General features: G+C 46.1%; 1 protein-coding gene across 4 annotated transcripts in view; it reads left to right on the top strand.

Moving 5' to 3' along the window:
- Positions 1–18,636, top strand: part of LOC138261056 (arf-GAP with Rho-GAP domain, ANK repeat and PH domain-containing protein 1-like) — a 214,305-nt gene that overhangs the window by 94,494 nt on the left and 101,175 nt on the right. For all 4 annotated transcript variants that reach the window (XM_069209692.1, XM_069209676.1, XM_069209685.1 and 1 more), the window contains 3 exons: positions 6,273–6,379; positions 8,725–8,924; positions 12,628–12,713. In XM_069209692.1, the coding sequence (XP_069065793.1) occupies positions 6,273–6,379; positions 8,725–8,924; positions 12,628–12,713 (393 nt within the window). The remainder of the gene's footprint in view (positions 1–6,272; positions 6,380–8,724; positions 8,925–12,627; positions 12,714–18,636) is intronic.

Below are 18,636 nucleotides of genomic sequence, written 5' to 3'. Positions count from 1 at the left end.
GGTGTACAGCAAACAGACAGAAGGGGACTTGTATTGGGATTACAGGTAGGTAATCAAAGCATACAGCACACAGAAGGGGACTTGTATTGGGATTACGGGTAAGTAATCAAAGCATACAGCACACAAACAGAAGGGGACTTGTATTAGGATTACAGGTAGGTAATCAAAGTGTACAGCAGATAGAAGGAGACTTGTAATGGGATTACAGATAAGTAATCAAAGCATACAGCACACAGACAGAAGGGGTCTTGTATTGGGATTACAGGGAAGTAATCAAAGCATACAGCACACAGACAGAAGGGGACTTGTATTGGGATTACAGGTAAGTAATCAGAGCATACAGCACACAGACAGAAGGGGACTTGAATTCGGATTACAGGTAAGTAATCAAAGCATACAGCACACAGAAGGGGACTTGTAATGGGATTACAGATAAGTAATCAAAGCATACAGCACACAGAAGGGGACTTGTAATGGGATTACAGGTAAATAATCAAAGCGTACAGCACACAGACAGAAGGGGACTTGTATTTGGATTACAGGTAAATAATCAAAGCATACAGCACACAGACAGTAGGGGACTTGTATTGGGATTACAGGTAATTAATCAAAGTGTACAGCACACAGAAGAGGGCTTGTATTGGGATTACAGGTAAGTAATCAAAGCGTACAGCACACAGACAGAAGGGGACTTGTGTTAGGATTACAGGTAAGTAATCAAAGCATACAGCACACAGGCAGAAGGGGACTTGTATTGGGATTACAGGTAAGTAATCAAAGTGTACAGCACATAGAAGGAGATTTGTAATGGGATTACAGATAAGTAATCAAAGCATACAGCACACAGACAGAAGGGGTCTTGTATTGGGATTACAGGGAAGTAATCAAAGCATACAGCACACAGACAGAAGGGGACTTGTATTGGGATTACAGGTAAGTAATCAGAGCATACAGCACACAGACAGAAGGGGACTTGAATTCGGATTACAGGTAAGTAATCAAAGCATAAAGCACACAGAAGGGGATTTGTAATGGGATTACAGATAAGTAATCAAAGCATACAGCACACAGAAGGGGACTTGTAATGGGATTACAGGTAAATAATCAAAGCGTACAGCACACAGACAGAAGGGGACTTGTATTTGGATTACAGGTAAATAATCAAAGCATACAGCACACAGACAGTAGGGGACTTGTATTGGGATTACAGGTAATTAATCAAAGTGTACAGCACACAGAAGAGGGCTTGTATTGGGATTACAGGTAAGTAATCAAAGCGTACAGCACACAGACAGAAGGGGACTTGTGTTAGGATTACAGGTAAGTAATCAAAGCATACAGCACACAGGCAGAAGGGGACTTGTATTGGGATTACAGGTAAGTAATCAAAGTGTACAGCACACAGAAGGGGGTTTGTATTGGGATTACAGGTAAGTAATCAGAGCGTACAGCACACAGACAGAAGGGGACTTGTGTTAGGATTACAGGTAAATTTAATCAAAGTGTACAGCACACAGAAGGGGGCTTGTAATGGGATTATAGATAAGTAATCAAAGCATACAGCACATAGACAGAAGGGGATTTGTATTGGGATTACTGGTAAGTACTCAAAGTTTACAGCACACAGACAGAAGGGGACTTGTATTGGGATTACAGGTAAGTAATCAAAGTGTACAGCACACAGAAGGGGCTTGTATTGGTATTACAGGTAAGTAATCAAAGCGTACAGCACACAGACAGAAGGGGACTTGTGTTAGGATTACAGGTAAGTAATCAAAGAGTACAGCACACGGACAGAAGGGGATTTGTATTAGGATTACAGGTAAGTAATCAATGTGTACAGCACACAGAATGGGGCTTGTAATGGAATTACAGATAAGTAGTGTTAGAAATGGGGTTTCTGGTTGGCTAGGGTATGCACCTCAGCCAGGCAGAATTTACCCACTCTAGTCAGGGCAAGGGAGTTACACGTCCAAGATAACCCCTGCTCACCCCCTTGGTAGCTTGGCACGAGCAGTCAGGCTTAACCTGGAGGCAATGTGTAAAGCGTTTGCACAACACACACAACACCTGTGATGCAATATCCCCACCACAAAGGAAACACAACACCAGATTATATGAAAATATACTGTATTGTACACCATGCAATTATCAGACCAAACATCACATATCAGTACTATCCTGCTACCTTAGCAGTTGTCAGAATGTTACACATTAGTTACTCTGCAACCTAGCAGTAGTCACACATAACACACAGGTTACTCAGTATTCTGCAACATAAGCAGTAGTCAGGAAAACACGTTATTACATCACAGCACTTGTCATAAGAATATCATAAAATGCCCATAGTAGGAACATTAGAAAACATATGGCAAGTTGGAAAAACATATTAGCAAGTCATGCCCATAAAAGGAACATTTGCATACACATATGTAAAAACATCAAACGCAGGTAGGTAATATATGAATCAAACAAAAGTCTGTAGAAAGAACTTTGGATTGCAACTATATTGGTCTTTAAACAGTACCTGGTTGGATGAAGGCACCTCCAGTGCCTAGAAGGCGAACAATGGGGCCCCCGGGGCTCCTATGCGCAAAACGGGGGCCTCCCTTATACTCTGGGGTCAGAGGAGGGTGACATGCACCTCCTCTCTTTTATAGACAGGCCCCTCTGGGGAGCGTGATTACTGGGGCCCCCCAGGGCCTCAACCGGCCCTCACGAGGGGGGCCAAAGCCAGCAAGAGCAACTTAGAGCAGGAGGGGGGCACCGCGCACCCCCTCCGGTTTAATGACAGGCCCCTCCCGGGACCCGCGATCTCTGGGCCCCCCCCGGGCCTCCACTGGCCCTTCCACCAAGGGGGGGGCCACAATAATGCCCGTTTTACCTAACAGCAGAAAAGGAGCGTTCTGCTCCTAACGCAGAGGCCAGGGGGAACGGGGCACTCCCCGCGCCTTCCCCTGGTCCTGCCGTGAAGCCACAAGAAGATCAGACCCCTCCTGGGGCCCGAGCAGACACTCGCCTGCACCCAATGCGGTGCGCGAGTGTTCTTCCAGCTTCCCGGGCCGCTGCGGTGATCTTATTTAAAGGGGCACAATGCAGCAAGGAGCCTACAAGCTCCCAAGGCTCTATAAGCGCGCTGCAATCAGCGCTATGGCAGCCGCAACCACAGAGAAGCACCCCTCGTGAAGAAATGGATGCAGGGGTCAGGGGCCACAGCATCCTGCCCCTGGGGAGCAGAATCTTAAGACAAGGTCCTCAGGTGGAGGGCCCAGCTACAGGCCAGCACAAGGGAAAGGCAGCAAGTGGCAAGTCCTTCACAGTGACCAGGCAGGTCACAGGTCAGCACAGCAGCAGCAGTCCATGGCGGTTCCTGGTGAGTCCTTTCAGCCTTTGGTGTCCAGTTCCAAGATGATTCCAAGAGTCTCCAAATTGTGGGGAAAACTCCCCTGTACTTATAGTCAGTTCTTACAGTGTTTTACAATGGTAGGGAGAGGAGGTTCCAGCCAGTTACAACTGGTTCTGGGAGTGCCCCCTCTCTCCTTTCAGCACAGGCTCCAAACATCAGTGGGGGGTTAACGACCCTATTGTGTGAGGCCAGGGCACAGTCTTTACAAATGCAGGTGTGCCCCGCCACTCCCTTCTCTCAGCCCAGGAAGACTATTCAGTATGTAGATGCACCTCAGTGACACCTCCACCCTCCCTGTGTACAGGCTGTCTGAAAAGTATGCACAAAGCCCCAACTGTCACTCTGCCCAGACGTGGATTGAAGTCAAGATGCAAAACACCAGAGTCATAAGCACATATAAATGCGCACTTTCTAGAAGTGGCATTTCTGTGATAGTAATAAAAAATACACCCACACCAGTAAGCAGCATTTATTATCACCATCACAACCATACCAAACACGCCTACGCTACCTCTCATAAATCAGACAATACCCCTTACACATAAGGCAGGGCATTTGTAATGCAATCCTATGAGGAGGCAGCACTCACAGCAGTGAGACACCAAGTTAGGCTGTTTGTCACTACCAGGACAGGCCACGCAACTTGGCACATGTCCTGCCTTTCTACATACATGGCACCCTGCCCATAGGGCTAGCTAGGGCCTAACTTAGGGGTGACTTACATGTAGTAAAAGGGGAGTTCTGGGCCTGGCAAGTAAGTTTAGATGCCAGGTCCCTGTGGCAGAAAACTGTGCACACAGCCCTGTGCTAGCAGGCCTGAGACAGGTTTGAAAGTCTACTTCAGTGGGTGGCGCAAGCAGCGCTGCAGGCCCACTAGTAGTATTTAATTTACAGGCCCTGGGTATAGAGATACCACTGTACAAGAGACTTATAGGTAAATTAAATATGCCAATTAGGTATAAGCCAATCATACCAACTTTAGATGGGCGAGCACCTGCACTTTAGCACTGGTCAGCAGTGATAAAGTGCTCAGAGTCCTAGAGCCAACAGCGAGAGGTCAGAAAAACCAGGAGGAAGGAGGCAAAAAGACTGGGCATGACCATGCGTAAGGCAAAAAGTCCAACAAGTAGTCAAAGCATACAGCACATAGACAGAAGGGGACTTGTATTGGGATTACTGGTAAGTACTCAAAGCTTACAACACACAGACAGAAGGGGACTTGTAATGGGATTACAGATAAGTAATCAAAGTTTACAGCACACAGCTAGAAGGGGACTTGTGTTAGGATTACAGGTAAGTAATCAAAGTGTACAGCACACAGACAGAAGGGGATTTGTATTAAGATTACAGGTAAGTAATCAATGTGTACAACACACAGAATGGGGCTTGTAATGGAATTACAGATAAGTAGTCAAAGCATACAGCACATAGACAGACAGGGATTTGCATTGGGATTACTGGTAGTAACCAAAGCGTTCAGCACAGAAACAGAAAGGGATTTAAAGCTTTTATGAACTGTATGCCATGTGATTCCTATCCAACGTGTAGTGAATTCCAATATTTTAAGAAAATGTGCATTTATGATCAAATACTGAAGCTCACCTTGTTCCACTTTCCTAATTTGAGTAAGTTTGATAAATGAGAAGATGGATGTCTTGTTACCTGTGCTGCATTTATCAGTGACAAAAAATTAGCAAACTGAGCTGATGATTCTTATTGTGAAAAATCCAAATATAAATCCATTTCGGAATAGAAATAGTGTTATATTTTTCGTTCCCAAACATATTTAGATCTGGGATGGCTTGTGCATAGCTCTCCTAGAAAGATGAGAGAGGAAGATTAGCCAGAATGTCAGCCGACAAGATACTTGATTTGGGAGCCACTGGGCTTAAGTGTTTGCAGGAGACACAAACAAGAGATATAAATACAAAGTTAAGAGTTCTAAATAGTATTTATCTGTTGTTTAAAATGTATAGGTTTGGTAATTCCTATTGCTTGGGTTGCTAACAAATTGAAAACATTTCTTGAAGATTTGTTTTTTAATCTTTTTGAACTTTTCTATTTTTAAAAGCGATTATGCACCTCAGTCAGGTGTGCAAAACTTTTTTAACAGCCTCAAAACCGACGATTTGCTAAGTCAGAGGGCTTGTGACCAGTAAAAAGCATTTTTGTATTTACTAAACACATTCACTTATTCGGAAAAGTGTTTCTGAATCGGTAAAAGGGTTTGAAATGAAGTAGTAATCACTATGTGAATTGTAATTTGTACTCTGATGTATCAAGGTTGCGACCGTAATTCCAGTCGCAAATCATTGTTCAGTTACTGGAATAGGAACTGATTCTATAGGAATTGACTCACAAAGGGGGTGAAGTCCCCTTTGAACCCCATGTTCTTTGTGAGTGTTGAAAAACATTTCAAGGACAGTAGACAAAGGTCCATGGGCCCATCAGCAACTCTTTTGAAAAAAAAACCTTTACTTTTCCAATGCAGTTCTGTTTCCTCTAAGGAAAATGGTCTGCGTTTACAAAAAACATTTTCTTTGTATAAACACAGTCACAGACGTGATCTGCTCACCCTTGCAGACCACCATACCTTTGAGCGTCGCCAATCATAAGGGGTTGCAAATTGGGCCCTGTATAATGAATATTTATTTTGCAAGATCCATCTGCAATTCTGTATTTTGTGAACCGACCCAAGTGTACATAGGGTGGTTTGAAAATCCTATTCCATAATGCACCATTTGCACCACTTTTGTAAATTGAATAATAGTACATCAGGTCCCTGAATCTTTGATTTTTAAGACTTGCAGATTCTTGCTTGGGTTTCTGGGGTCACTGTTGATCACACCTCTGTCTTGATTTGCAGGATTTTGATGATGGCTTCGGAATCCTTAGCATCGCGTTGAATATTGCCAGAGTGAGGAAAAGTGGGCGAGGCGCCCTGGAGGTGATCACCCCACACCGGAAATTCTGGTGAGGCCGGCGGAGGCTCTTGTGCATAAAAAGTAACATACGTCTTCATGTGTGTTACAGGGTAAGATTGGGCCCTGAGAGCATGCGCTTCCTTTTGCAGTGTGTCGTTAGTGCCGGACTCTTGCAGCAGCATCTTGTCAGTGCTGGACTCCTGCAGTACACGCCTCCTTGTGCCATGGGTTCATTAGTATCAGACTCCACCTGTAGTCTCTAACTTGCATGTGGGTGAGTCTGGGTGAAGACCTCATCTGGCCATTGTTGCTGTAGAGCTAAAGGTAGGTAGGTCTTTGTGTGGCCTCAGATCTTCATGATTGCGGCACTTGAATAGTGCATTACACAGGGTGGACAACTAGGGTTGAAGAATTTGACCTAGCGCAATGTACTCCCTAGACCTGCCATATGGAAAATTCAGTACCTTGTGCTTGTTGCATAAGTCTCCCTTAAAGTGAAGTTCTGTTGTGGTTCTGCAGTTTCTCAGTTCCTGCTGCTATCATCTTTTCCAGTTTTGGTTGCACTGCAGTTCCAGATGTGGTTGGCACGATTTTAGTGGAGGGTATCCAGACTGCTTATTGGCAGCTACTAGCAAGAGTCGGCCATCTTGGGCATTGCAGAAGTCTGCACTTAATTTCAGACATGGGTTGTTAGATAGTCTGTATCAATGGTACTATCTGAACATCAGTGCCTGCAGCCTGACATATTGACAGCTAAGTGCATTAATCCATGGGCACCTTTCCCTCGTTCTCATTCTTACTTTGGCCTATAGCTTAACTTTATAGCCTTGTGAGCAAGCCTTCAATCCAGGCTGTGAGCATGAAAGAAAGTCTCCTGCCTCAAGGGGTTGGAACCCTTGCATGGCACTGGGATTTCTGGCATGTCTTCCTGAAGGCCACCAGGACACCTTTCATTTCAGATGACCAGTGCTTGTTGTCTTCCAAAAGACTCTTCCATTGCTCAAGTCAGTGAGCCCTGGCCCGACCTGCAGGCCCATCTTCCTCTAATTCACAGATCATGTCTTCAGTTAAAGCTGATTAAAGGAGTGTTCTCTCAAGTTCCTGCAGGGCATAACAGGAGTGGCACAACAAAAGAAGGGGAGACAAAAAGTGATGATCAGTTGTCCATGACCTGGATGCCTACAAAATAATGCAATTGTCATAGTATAGGAAAACTGACATTATGGCTCTCAGATATTCTTAGTTGAATTGCATGTCTTCTGTTACAGCTGCATGCTACCCTGAAATGCAAAGACTTTAGAGGAGTTGGTCACTATTTATCCAAAAGGTTGGGTTGTATGAGGTTCTAGACCCTGCCAGTATGTGTTATCTGAGCATTATGTGGCAGTTTGAAGGAAAGAGATACGACCTAGTGGCTGATCTGCTGACCTTGAAACATGGAGGCATGGGCTCTAATCCGGTCTTCAGCACTTAAGCAAAACTGTTCGATTCAAGGAAAAGCACAAAGTAAACGCCAATCCGTTCAACGTGATAAAATAAAAATAGAAACACTGCAAGGGCTTGCACATTAGTGCCCTCATCAGAAGTGAAGTCTGAGTTTCAAATTGTTTCTGCCCAAATTAGTATTACAAGGCCTGCAGTAGCATCACATGCGGGTGACCCCGGAGGCAACTCCAATAGTTCAAAACTGGTGGATGCTTCAGAAAGAGATGAGCATTTCAGTAATGTAATGTAGACACTAGTGTAGTTACAGTGATTTCTGCATAGTATTCCTCATTCTATTTAGGTCAATAGCTGATTAGTTAATCTTGCAGTATTACTGCCCACAAACTTACATATATGGCAGCACTGCACAGTTGTAATGTGGACCTAAGTTGCAGATGAAGTAGCTAAAATACCAGTTGAAAATTGATTTTTGGTTAGACACTGTTCTCTGTCACATGACTGTAACCGTGTAGGCACCAAGCATCATATAACACTAACACACAGGCAGTTCTTTTCTGAACATCATGAGGTGCTACAGAGAGGGCATTGGTGGATATTGGTGTGGGAGTGTGATTCCACAACAGAGCTCACATGTTTCATTGTCAGGAATATGTTGCTTATCCAGTCCTGGTTGTAGGCATTCTTTTTTTACACTATTACAAATGCAAAGCTACAAAAACCAGAATGTAAAAAAAACTGGAATTGGTTCTCACGCTTGACCATGGGACAGCTTGAAATATCTGCTGTTAATGCAGGGCGGACGCCTTGTCAGCATTGTGATGATGGTGAGGGAAGAGGTTGATGCTTCATGTGTTTTTGAAGACCGCTCTTTACTAATAGTGCAGGGTCCCCTAACAAGAGGGCTTGGACTCTGTTGAAATGTCTGTCTCTCTCTTGCTCCTTTCTCAGTTTCAAGGCCAGCTCTGAGCGGGAGGCTGATGAGTGGGTCTCCATCATGTCCAGGGTGGCAGACGACTCCCTATGCTCTGATGATGTGGCCAAGAGGATCTGGAGCCTGCCTGAAAACCGGCGGTGTGCCGACTGTGGGTCTCTTCAGCCGGAGTGGGTGTCTGTGAACCTCGTGGCGGTGGTCTGCAGCAAATGTGCAGGTGAGACAGGTCCAGCTTGTCCTCTCTAAAACAGGTTGTTGCAGGAATTGTTGTCCCAATGCGAGCAAGCTCTGGGTTGAGGACTTTTGTTGGACCAGTCTCTTCGGTAGTGGTGTGTACACAAGAGCATGTACGTTGTCAATGATGCCATGCTACATCAATTACCCCCACTGTGAATGGGCTCTGGGCTCAGGGTGAAGGGGATCCACTCTCATGCTATATTCATTGAGACCTAGTGTGACTGTAAAAATATTATATTATGTCTGTGGGGAATGCACTTCCCCTACACCTTGACAAAATCTGGGGTGACTGGTTCCCCTTCCCATCCTAGAAGGCAACTTGCTCCAGTCTTGAGCTGGAAGAAATCTTCAACCATTTCCAGAGTAGGAAAGGATCGACCAGAGTTTGGGAATGATCACAAATGTACATGTTTGTAAACATTCCAAAGCCTTTAGGGCAGCCAACACCTTGGAACGCCCACCTCCAACCCTTTGAGTTAGATTTACTGCAGGGGAGATCCCTGCACTTGTGGAAGAAATCAGCACACTGAGGAACAGGTTGACACATACCAGCAATCCCTTTGTGAAATCCTCTCAGATGTTGAAATGGTAAACTCAGTAGTAAACATAAGTTTACAACCAAGTTAAGCATTGTGCATACTGTCTGAAATGTGCAGAGGTTGCTGGGAAGTATATTGTATGTTTGTGCGGAAGTAACAATGAGGTCCTGTCTGGGCTGAGGGTAGAGGAGAAACAGTTGTTGCAAGATCACAGTTGGATCTCTGCGTGCAGGGAGTGCCTAGGTGTGGAATAGGTAAGACCACGCTTGAAGGTTCACAGTGAGAGTAATAATCCTGAGAGAGCAAAACTGCAACTGCTGTCAGTAGGGCGGTCAAGCAGGGCTTTGGCCCTGGCACACTCTGGCATAGAAGACAGGAAAGAAAGATCTCCTCTGGGAAGGAGGCCCTCGGCTACCAGTTCCCACATGCTGAACCTGGTCTCCCAGATATTTTCATGAGGCACTGAGGTTCAGGAGCTAAAGAGGAATTCGGGTCACCCCAGCCCCAGTGACTTTTAACGGCAGTAAACAGGTAGCCTCTACGGGTCACCACTTCTTACGATCACTCCCTCTTGAGTACTATAGGGCCTGGTGGGACCCAAGTAATTTTTCTATGAGGCCTGCCCAGACATTGCCTTCAGCTGAGTACTAGCCCCAGGTTTCCCAACCAGGGATTCTATGCTCATCTGACATTTCTTGGACGGTTAAGTTACGTGGTATGGAAAGACCCTCACCCTGCCTCACATGTCACTGCTTCCCCTTTCTGCTTATTGTTTGCACCCCTCAGCTTAAACAGAAGACAATGCTGGACTTCCACTAAGCGGGTAAAGTCACTCAGGGCCCGATTTAGAGTTTGGCAGATGGTTTAATCCGTCACGAATGTGACGGATATCCTGGTCGCCGTAGTACAATTCCCAAAGGATATAATGGGATCATAATAGATTAACCACATCCACCAAACATTAAATCGAGCCTTCACTCATGGAGTGATACAAGTGAGATTTGCAAGATGCCTCAATGCCGGAGGAGGACTGAGGGGCTGGAAGAGGTGTTAGTTGTGACCAGGCTTGTTGGAAGGCTTTGGAGTATCTCCCTCCCTCATCAGTGAACCATAATATTTGACAAAAGATAAGGACTGGCAAGCCCACCCGGTCTGCCCTCTCCAAGCCTACTCGCTTCGAGCATGTTTGCCTTAGAGGCTTTTCCTACTGGCTTCACCCAACTACCCATCCAAGATAAGAGGCATCTGAAATATAAGAAATCATACGAAATGTACTGGTTGGACTGCAGAATTGCAGACGTGTCCACGGGGGCCCTGACAAGGATTTTGTCTTTGTAAGGAGAGCTTGAAAATGAGCACCGAACCCGGGTTTACAACAAGCCCAAAAAGATCACTATCACAGCTGCAAATATTAGATGTATTTCAGCCCCAATTTGTTCATTGCCAGATACGACTGCGGACAATCGGTTGAGGTAGAATCCATCATTTGATGTTTTCCCAGAGGCTTATTGCACCACAACTGAAGGTAGTGTTGCTTATTAAGTGTTTTTAAGGTTTATTTGAACCAACCACAGGCCTCAACAAGTGAGATTGCTCCAGTATAGGGCTTGATTTAAATTTCGGTGGACGTGTTGTGACGGATATCCTATATGCTGAAATATAAATCCCATTATTTTTTTATGGGATTTATATTTAGGTGGACAGGATATCCATCACTGTTGTGATGGAGTAACCCATCTGCCTAAACCTAAATCAGGCCCTCAGTCTTGAGGCGCCATTCGTGGCTGTTGGTCTTGAGGCTCATTCACAGTTATAGTCATTCTCTTAGGTAACACATCCTGGATTGCCAGACAAGTAGATGATGCATTACAGAACATTAAAATATAAAAAGGGAAGCACAGCCTATCGCAGCCTAACAGTGGGTCATCAGCATAATAGGTTGCTCTGTCATTGGGATTCTAATTGCAGTGAAAGCCTGAATAACAGGGACAAGGATACACCACCAGCTACATGGTAATGGGTGCCAACCAACCCAGTCTCCTTACCAATGACCAACATGAACAGCTTTCAGTGGAACTTATTGATTTGGATGTGGAAGAGGGACCACCAATGCCTCTATGCAATGACTTGAATTGCATCTTGATTAGGCCTGGGTGGGGTTCTGATACGCAGAGCTCCATGAAGTGCCACAAAAACTCTGCCATGCTATGCAGAGTTCCGTGAGTGGCGGAGTTTGAGTCAGTTGCACTGTTTACACTCATTTTCAGTGTCATGAGTTTCTCCTGCCTGTAAAATCAGCGCAAACTACATCACTGGGAGTGCTAGAGGGCACTAACTTTTTTCTGCCACTCAGGTAGATTTTTCTGCTCTAGCAGCAGCTTCCTCAGTGTGAGCAGTGCTTTCTCAACATGGGCGGGGGTGACTTGCTGCGATGGCCCGCGTTCAGAAACATCGCTCGTTCTCGCCAACATAGCGATTTCTCTCACTCACCAACTTACGTTGGCAAGCCGCGCAGGAGAAAAAACTGTGCTCCAAGTTGCAGAGTTTTTCGGAACTCCTCGCCCCGCCCAGAGCACTGAGTGGGCAAAACTCTGCGAACTCTGCCCGCGGAGTGGAATTCTTCACCCACCCCTAATCTTGATCCAATATCCTCAAGAGGGATACCTCAGTCTGCGCCACAATCGAGTCATGTGACATATACGATTCAGATTACACAGGCATCAAAGATTCTCTGTCTTGTTGCTCCTAATTTACCTCCTTCAAATAAATGCGCACAGTGAGTTTGTGGTGGATTTATGAGAACCTCAGTGTTCAAGATTGGTCCAACGTCACCGTAGAAGATAACAGACCCAGAATGTAACATAAAAACCAGCAAGCAAAACCTGCACCTATTAGTTCATGTACAGATAAACACACTTGCTCTCTCTTTCTCACAGACTCTTTTTTTCTCTGTTTTCCTATCATCTGAAGCGATGCCCACTTTTGGCACACAGTTGTAACTATTAAGTGGTTGCAATCAAACACACTGAAGCTGCTGGTCCCCAACTTGTTCATCTATTTACCATTTGATCCCTAAAGAGGAGAATGTCTTCCTTGCTGGTCATCTGTGTTCAATATGACGTGTCAACCCCTCTCACTCCGTAGGTGAGCACCGATCCCTGGGGACCAACATCTCCAACATCAAGAGCTTGAGAATGGACATTGCCATCTGGACCGAGCCCCTGATCCAGGTAAGACCCTGAGTTCCCCAGTGTGTAGAGTTCCCAGCACATAATTTCCATTTGTCTTTTAAGGAATGCATTCATTGTTTACAGAGGCACTTCATGCATACCTCCTCTACAGAATGGGGGCTTAATACCCATGATGCATGTTGCAGTCCAGCCTGGTGAGTGCCTCAAGGCAGCACTCTTGCATGCAGTTGTTTTACATTGTACAGAGCTTGATGAGTTCCACCGAGGAATCCCCTTCACTCAGGAGTTGATATTCTTTGCTTGTACTATATTGATTTTGCAAATGCATTGTAAGATGCATCATTGTCAGATCTAAAATGAATGGGGTTTGCTTCCCAAAGCTGGGTAATATTGCAAAGATTCCAAATATTCAGTTTGGTGTAGGGTTAACTGCACACATGACACAGCCCTGATCCCTTTAGTAGCAGGTTTGGAAGGGGTCTTTAATGAAGAATAACAAAGGACGCACAAAGGATTTGTGTGAGACACTGCTGCATTGTGTTCATTCTTTTCAATACCTAGACTTGTTGCCTCACGGAATGTGCTCTATAACTAATGTACGAGGTCTGACCTGAGGTATATGAGCCACAGAAAGGAAGTAAAACCTTCTTTGCTCAAGCTTGTAGCAGTTTTGCCAGCTACTAACAACTAAATAGTGGGTCCATGCATTATCTGGAAATGACAGGTTCTCTTTTTGTCTCATATTTTCTAAACTGTTACTGCAGGAAATCAGTGTCTGCCTTCCTCCATGCATCAGGGGTCTGGAACCCTTTTTGGCCCCAATAGGTGGGCGATGTTTTGTTGTGTTGCTTGAGGTTGGGTTCACTGGAAGGAAAGTAGCCGGGTGCATCATTGTGTACATCTTTGACACTTCCAGGACTTCAGCAACAGAGCAATGCATCATCTCCTGAAAAATCCATCCTGTGGTACTTCTTTTATGTCTTTCCCCACCGTGCTCAGCAGGAACATGGCTACCTTTTAAGGGGCAGCCATATTGGGGACAGGCAAACAGTTAATGGATGTGGAGTCACAGGAAACAGTGACGTTGAGGGCAGGCATGGGAAAACTCTACTGCAGTGGTTCTCAACCTGTGGTCCAGGGACCCCTGGGGGTCCGCAAAGCCTCCTCAGGGGGTCCGTGACTGCTTGAAAAATTAACTAATATTAGCAAATTAATACAGTGTATATAAATAAAGTGGCTAAATGTAGAATTGATAATTTTAAAACGTACTGTAAATGTCAAGGAATTTGAAATTGGAGGCTAAAAATGAAATTGGTATCCTCAGATTAATTCATGGGAGCAGTGCAGGTGCGTCAAACAGGATATAGTACGGACAATGTGTGGCTTCAATTGAATTTAGAGAAGCTCCAACCTTTTTATTTTATTTGTTTGCAAATTAAATAAAATATGTTATCATTTGTGTATGCGTGTGATGGAATGCTTGCTTCTGCGTTTTTGTGTGTTGTTTTGTGGTTCAAATCATCAGTAGTGTTTAGGGTTGCGTCCCCGGCTTCCAGTAATGATAAAGTGGGGGTCCACAGAGGTGAAAAGGTTGGGAACCACTGCTCTAGTGCAAATGCAACACTCAAAAAAAGGCATGGGCAGAGGTGCACAGTCAGTTGCCTGTGTTACTAAGCATCTGGAAACAAACCAGTGGTCGATTCGTGTGTGGATGTTATGTGCTGCCGAATAGTGGGTGTAGCGGACACAACACGAGCCGCGCCAGATGGATGCCTATTAGACCCGGATGAGCGATCCTCAAGTGGGTCTAACACGCAATTTGAATTTGTCTCCGCCCCAGATTTGCGGCAGGTCCCCCCACTTAGTCAGTGTTGCACAAAGATCATGATAAAACTGTGCATTATCATAGTTAGGTCCATAAAGCCCTAACAGGAGAAATGTCAAGTTGTCTTTACTGCATTGTGCTATGTATCTACCACCCAGGTCCCTTATAAGTTCCTGGAGTTGAACCCCGATGTCCTGCCAGCCAATACCAGCACCCGGCAAATGTGAGGTGCACCCTGCAGCCACAGATTGGCCATGCAGCCTACGTGGGGTGAGAAGTGTGCTACTAGGGGCCAGGTGCGTTTCTTGGAATATTGCTATGTCAACGTTGTGCCTCTTTAGGTATGCAGTGACTTTTTTCAACTTCCTGTGGTCATTGAGTCCCCTAACATTTCAGGTTAGTAATGCCATAGTCATGTTCTGGAATGGGCCAGTGGGCCTTGCGTTTACGTCCGTCCTTTGTCACTGTCCTTGAAGAACAGGAGGATTATCGCATGCCTATCTTGTGTCATAATTAGTCATGGTAAACAATGCAAGTCAACTACCAAACAAACCCCCCCCCCCGACGACAGGCCAATCCCCAACTCACATGTCATACTTTGTGAGTGCGCCCCTCTCCCACCCTCGTCCCTCCCAATGAAAGTGTCCGCCAAGTGTAGTGGCGCACACATGGGGGCAGATGTTGTCAGTCAACAAAACTGTTATGTCTTTCAGGTCACCAATCGTAGTTAACTCTTGACCCTGCAACAAAAAAAGGGGGACGGTGCATCTAGCACTGTGCACGAGCATGTATCCTTATTTGCGAGCTCTGGTCACAGTTTCTATTGTCCTTTCAACCAAAATGTGGATCTTGGTGACCCCCAAGTATAGGGTCTGGCATGCACTCAACCTCCAATCCCTTTTTATTAATAACCCCCTAGGCCCTCAAATGTCTATCTGTGCTACAACATGCAATCAAAGCATTGAGTCAAACGTTCTGTAGGGTGCCGTGTGACGCGCTGACCAGCCCACTACCTCTAGGAGACGTAACTGGTAATAGATGTTGGTCACCGGCCGCCGCTCTGCGCTTCAGGAATTGCTGCAGTTGTTAATGGTCACTGAAGAGCAGGGGTTTGCAGTCAACCCTAACTGCCGATTTCTAGGTTAAGTTCCTTGAGTTGCTGCTTGGGTAAAGTCAGGATATAAGGAAATATCGGAGCCCTTGTGCCGCAAGGTCCCCAGCTCTTGCGCCTTCCTCAGCGCTGCATTTCGGTCTCTATATTTAAGTAATTTTGCAATGACTGGGTGGGCGGCACCCCCGGTGGCGGCCAAGGCACCAGCGAGCAGTGTGCTCGTTCCATCACAAAGATATCCGAAAATGTTTCACGCCCCAGCAACGTGATGAGGAGTTGCTCAATGCAGTGTTCCATATTGTTGATTGCTGTTGATTCGGCAATGCCCACCACCCGTTATTTACTCCTACGGGAACGTGCCTCTAAGTCTTCAAAGTTAGCCTGTAGACTGACAATTGTCTTATCCATTTTTGCTAGTGCTTCGGCATCTGTGGTGTGCCCATCTTCGACTTCAGAGATGCTGCGCTCCGCTGCGTCAAGGCGCTCCACATGTTTAAGAAGGCATGCGGACATCCTGTCCATCCTGTAGGACAGAGACTCAGGCCCATATTTATACTTTTTGACGCAAAACTGCGCTAACGCAGTTTTGCGTCAAAAAAATTAGCGCCGGCTAACGTCATTCTGAAGCGCCATGCGGGCCCCGTATTTATTGAATGACGTTAGCCGGCGTTAGCCGCCGGCGCCGTCTGGTGTGCGTTAAAAAAAACGACGTACACCAGGCAGCGCCGGCGTAGGGGGATATGGGGCTTGGGCGTCAAGAAATGGGGCAAGTCAGGTTGAGGCAATTTTTTCGCCTCAACCCGATTTGCGCCATTTTTTTTCACTCCCAACCCCCATAGAAATGACTCCTGTCTTAGCAAAGACAGGAGTCATGCCCCCTTGCCCAATGGCCATGCCCAGGGGTCTTCTGTCCCCTGGGCATGGTCATTGGGCATAGTGGCATGTAGGGGGGCACAAATCAGGCCCCCCTATGCCACAAAAAAAAAAAAAAACACTTACCTGAACTTACCTTAATGTCCCTGGGATGGGTCCCTCCAGCCTTGGGTGTCCTCCTGGGGTGGGCAAGGGTGACAGGGGGTGTCCCTGGGTGCATGGGAGGGCACCTCTGGGCTCCTTCAGAGCCCACAGGTCCCTTAACGCCTGCCTTTTGCAGGCGCTAAAAAACGGCGCAAAAGCGGCCGTACGTCATTTTGTTTGACCCGCCCACTCCCGGGCGTGAATTTTGCCCGGGAGTATAAATCCGACACACATGCCTCGGAGTCGATTTTTTAGACGGGAATGCCTACCTTGCATATAATTAACGCAAAGTAGGTGTCCACGCTAAAAAAATGACGCTAACTCCATGGACTTTGGCGCTAGACGCGTCTAACGCCAAAGTATAAATATGGAGTTAGTTTTGCGTCGAAATTGCGTCAAAAAAATGACGCAATTCCGGCGCAAACGGAGTATAAATATGCCCCTCAATTTTACCGTCAGTGGTGGCGAGGCTTTCCTGCACTGCTGTTGGGATATTTTTCAGATCAGGCTCCTAGACTGACTCAGGGTCTCCCATGGCCACCCCAATATCAACCAACCGCCTGGGGGTTTTGCGCTGCTTGAAGTGTAACTTTGCCTGAGTTTTGTCTGTTTTACCCATCTTCACACTTGCAGGGGGATTACGCAGCCCGGCAAGTGACTATAAGCATTGCCGCGCTCACTCTGTTCTTCATTAATGTCAGTGCGACTCCCCCTCTGTGGGGTTTAGGAGCGCTGTGCACTCAGCTAGGTATCTTGGGCACCCACCGCAGGGTTTTCTCAGGGATGAAGGGTGGCCCTGGCCGGGCGCAAAGTGAGTCCTGCAGGTAAAGACCCCCCCCCCGCATGTGGCGCTGAACTTGGAGTGGGTGTGCTGGAGCAAATGCAGTCCATTATCAGGCACCCAGGCCAGGGGGGACCTATCTTCTCGCCACAATCACCCCTCTGCACTTCCAATCTCGTATATCCACCGCCTCGGTGGCCCTTGTGATCGCACGGTGGCACGCGGAGCGAGTTTAGCTTGCAGTCATCCTACAGCGCAACAAGTTCTGCCCCTCTTGCATTTTGAAAATGTATGGACATTTTGATTTTAACTGACTTTTGCCTTCTGTAATGACTATTAATCTTTAGATAAACCTTCATGGTTTGCACCTTAATCTCGTCATGAGTGGATTTTCCAGAGTAGGTTTTCCCCTGTGGATTTGTTTCCTGTAATTCCTATTTGCATGCCTCAATCCTCTGGGATTCACATATCCCCAGACCGTCCAGTCAACCCTTCTACTAGTACGAAAGCACTGATACCTCTACTAGTACGAAAGCACTGATACCTCTACTAGTACGAAAGCACTGATACTTCTACTAGTACGAAAGCACTGATACTTCTACTAGTACGAAAGCACTGATACGTCTTGGGCAGGGGTGCACGGTGTCCACCTCGGCTGACATTTGCAGGACTGCTACCCGGTCCTCTTCCAGGTAGTTTGGCCACCGTTAAAAGCTCCAAGTGTTTAATCTCTGCTGTGTAAGAATTTGCTGTTCATCGGTGTAAGGTGTTTCTTTTGTTTCCTAGTTAATGTTTTTCTTCTGTTCCTTCCCTAAATGTCGCTTGGACTTCCCAGCTGTCGGACGCTCTGGGTTTTCTTGTTAAGCTTTGGCTTCTGATTCATAGAAGTCACACTGCTGTTTGTGGTGTCTGGGCAGGGGCTGCTTTTAATTCTAGGGTAAGGGCTCCCCGCTTTACTTTGCTGGAAGAGGAAGAACAGAATGAAGAGAAACTTCCAAAAAGGATAGAGAGATGAAAGTTTAAAGAGGGGGTGAAAAGAAGGAACAGATAGGAGGAACAAGGAGAGAATAGAACCTCACAAGAGAAAGTCACACAGTGGGCACAAGATAAGAGGAGAACTCTGGTCAGTGGCAGAAAAATTATGAAAACTTGAATCTCTATTTGATGTTCTTGTTCACTCTCCTGCTCTGATTTTCTCACTTTTTATAGCTTTCTCTCTTTTCCCCTT

This window comes from Pleurodeles waltl, chromosome 2_1 (assembly GCF_031143425.1).
Source record: "Pleurodeles waltl isolate 20211129_DDA chromosome 2_1, aPleWal1.hap1.20221129, whole genome shotgun sequence".
Classification (NCBI taxonomy): domain Eukaryota; kingdom Metazoa; phylum Chordata; class Amphibia; order Caudata; family Salamandridae; genus Pleurodeles; species Pleurodeles waltl.
This window is presented reverse-complemented; position numbering and strand designations above follow the sequence as displayed.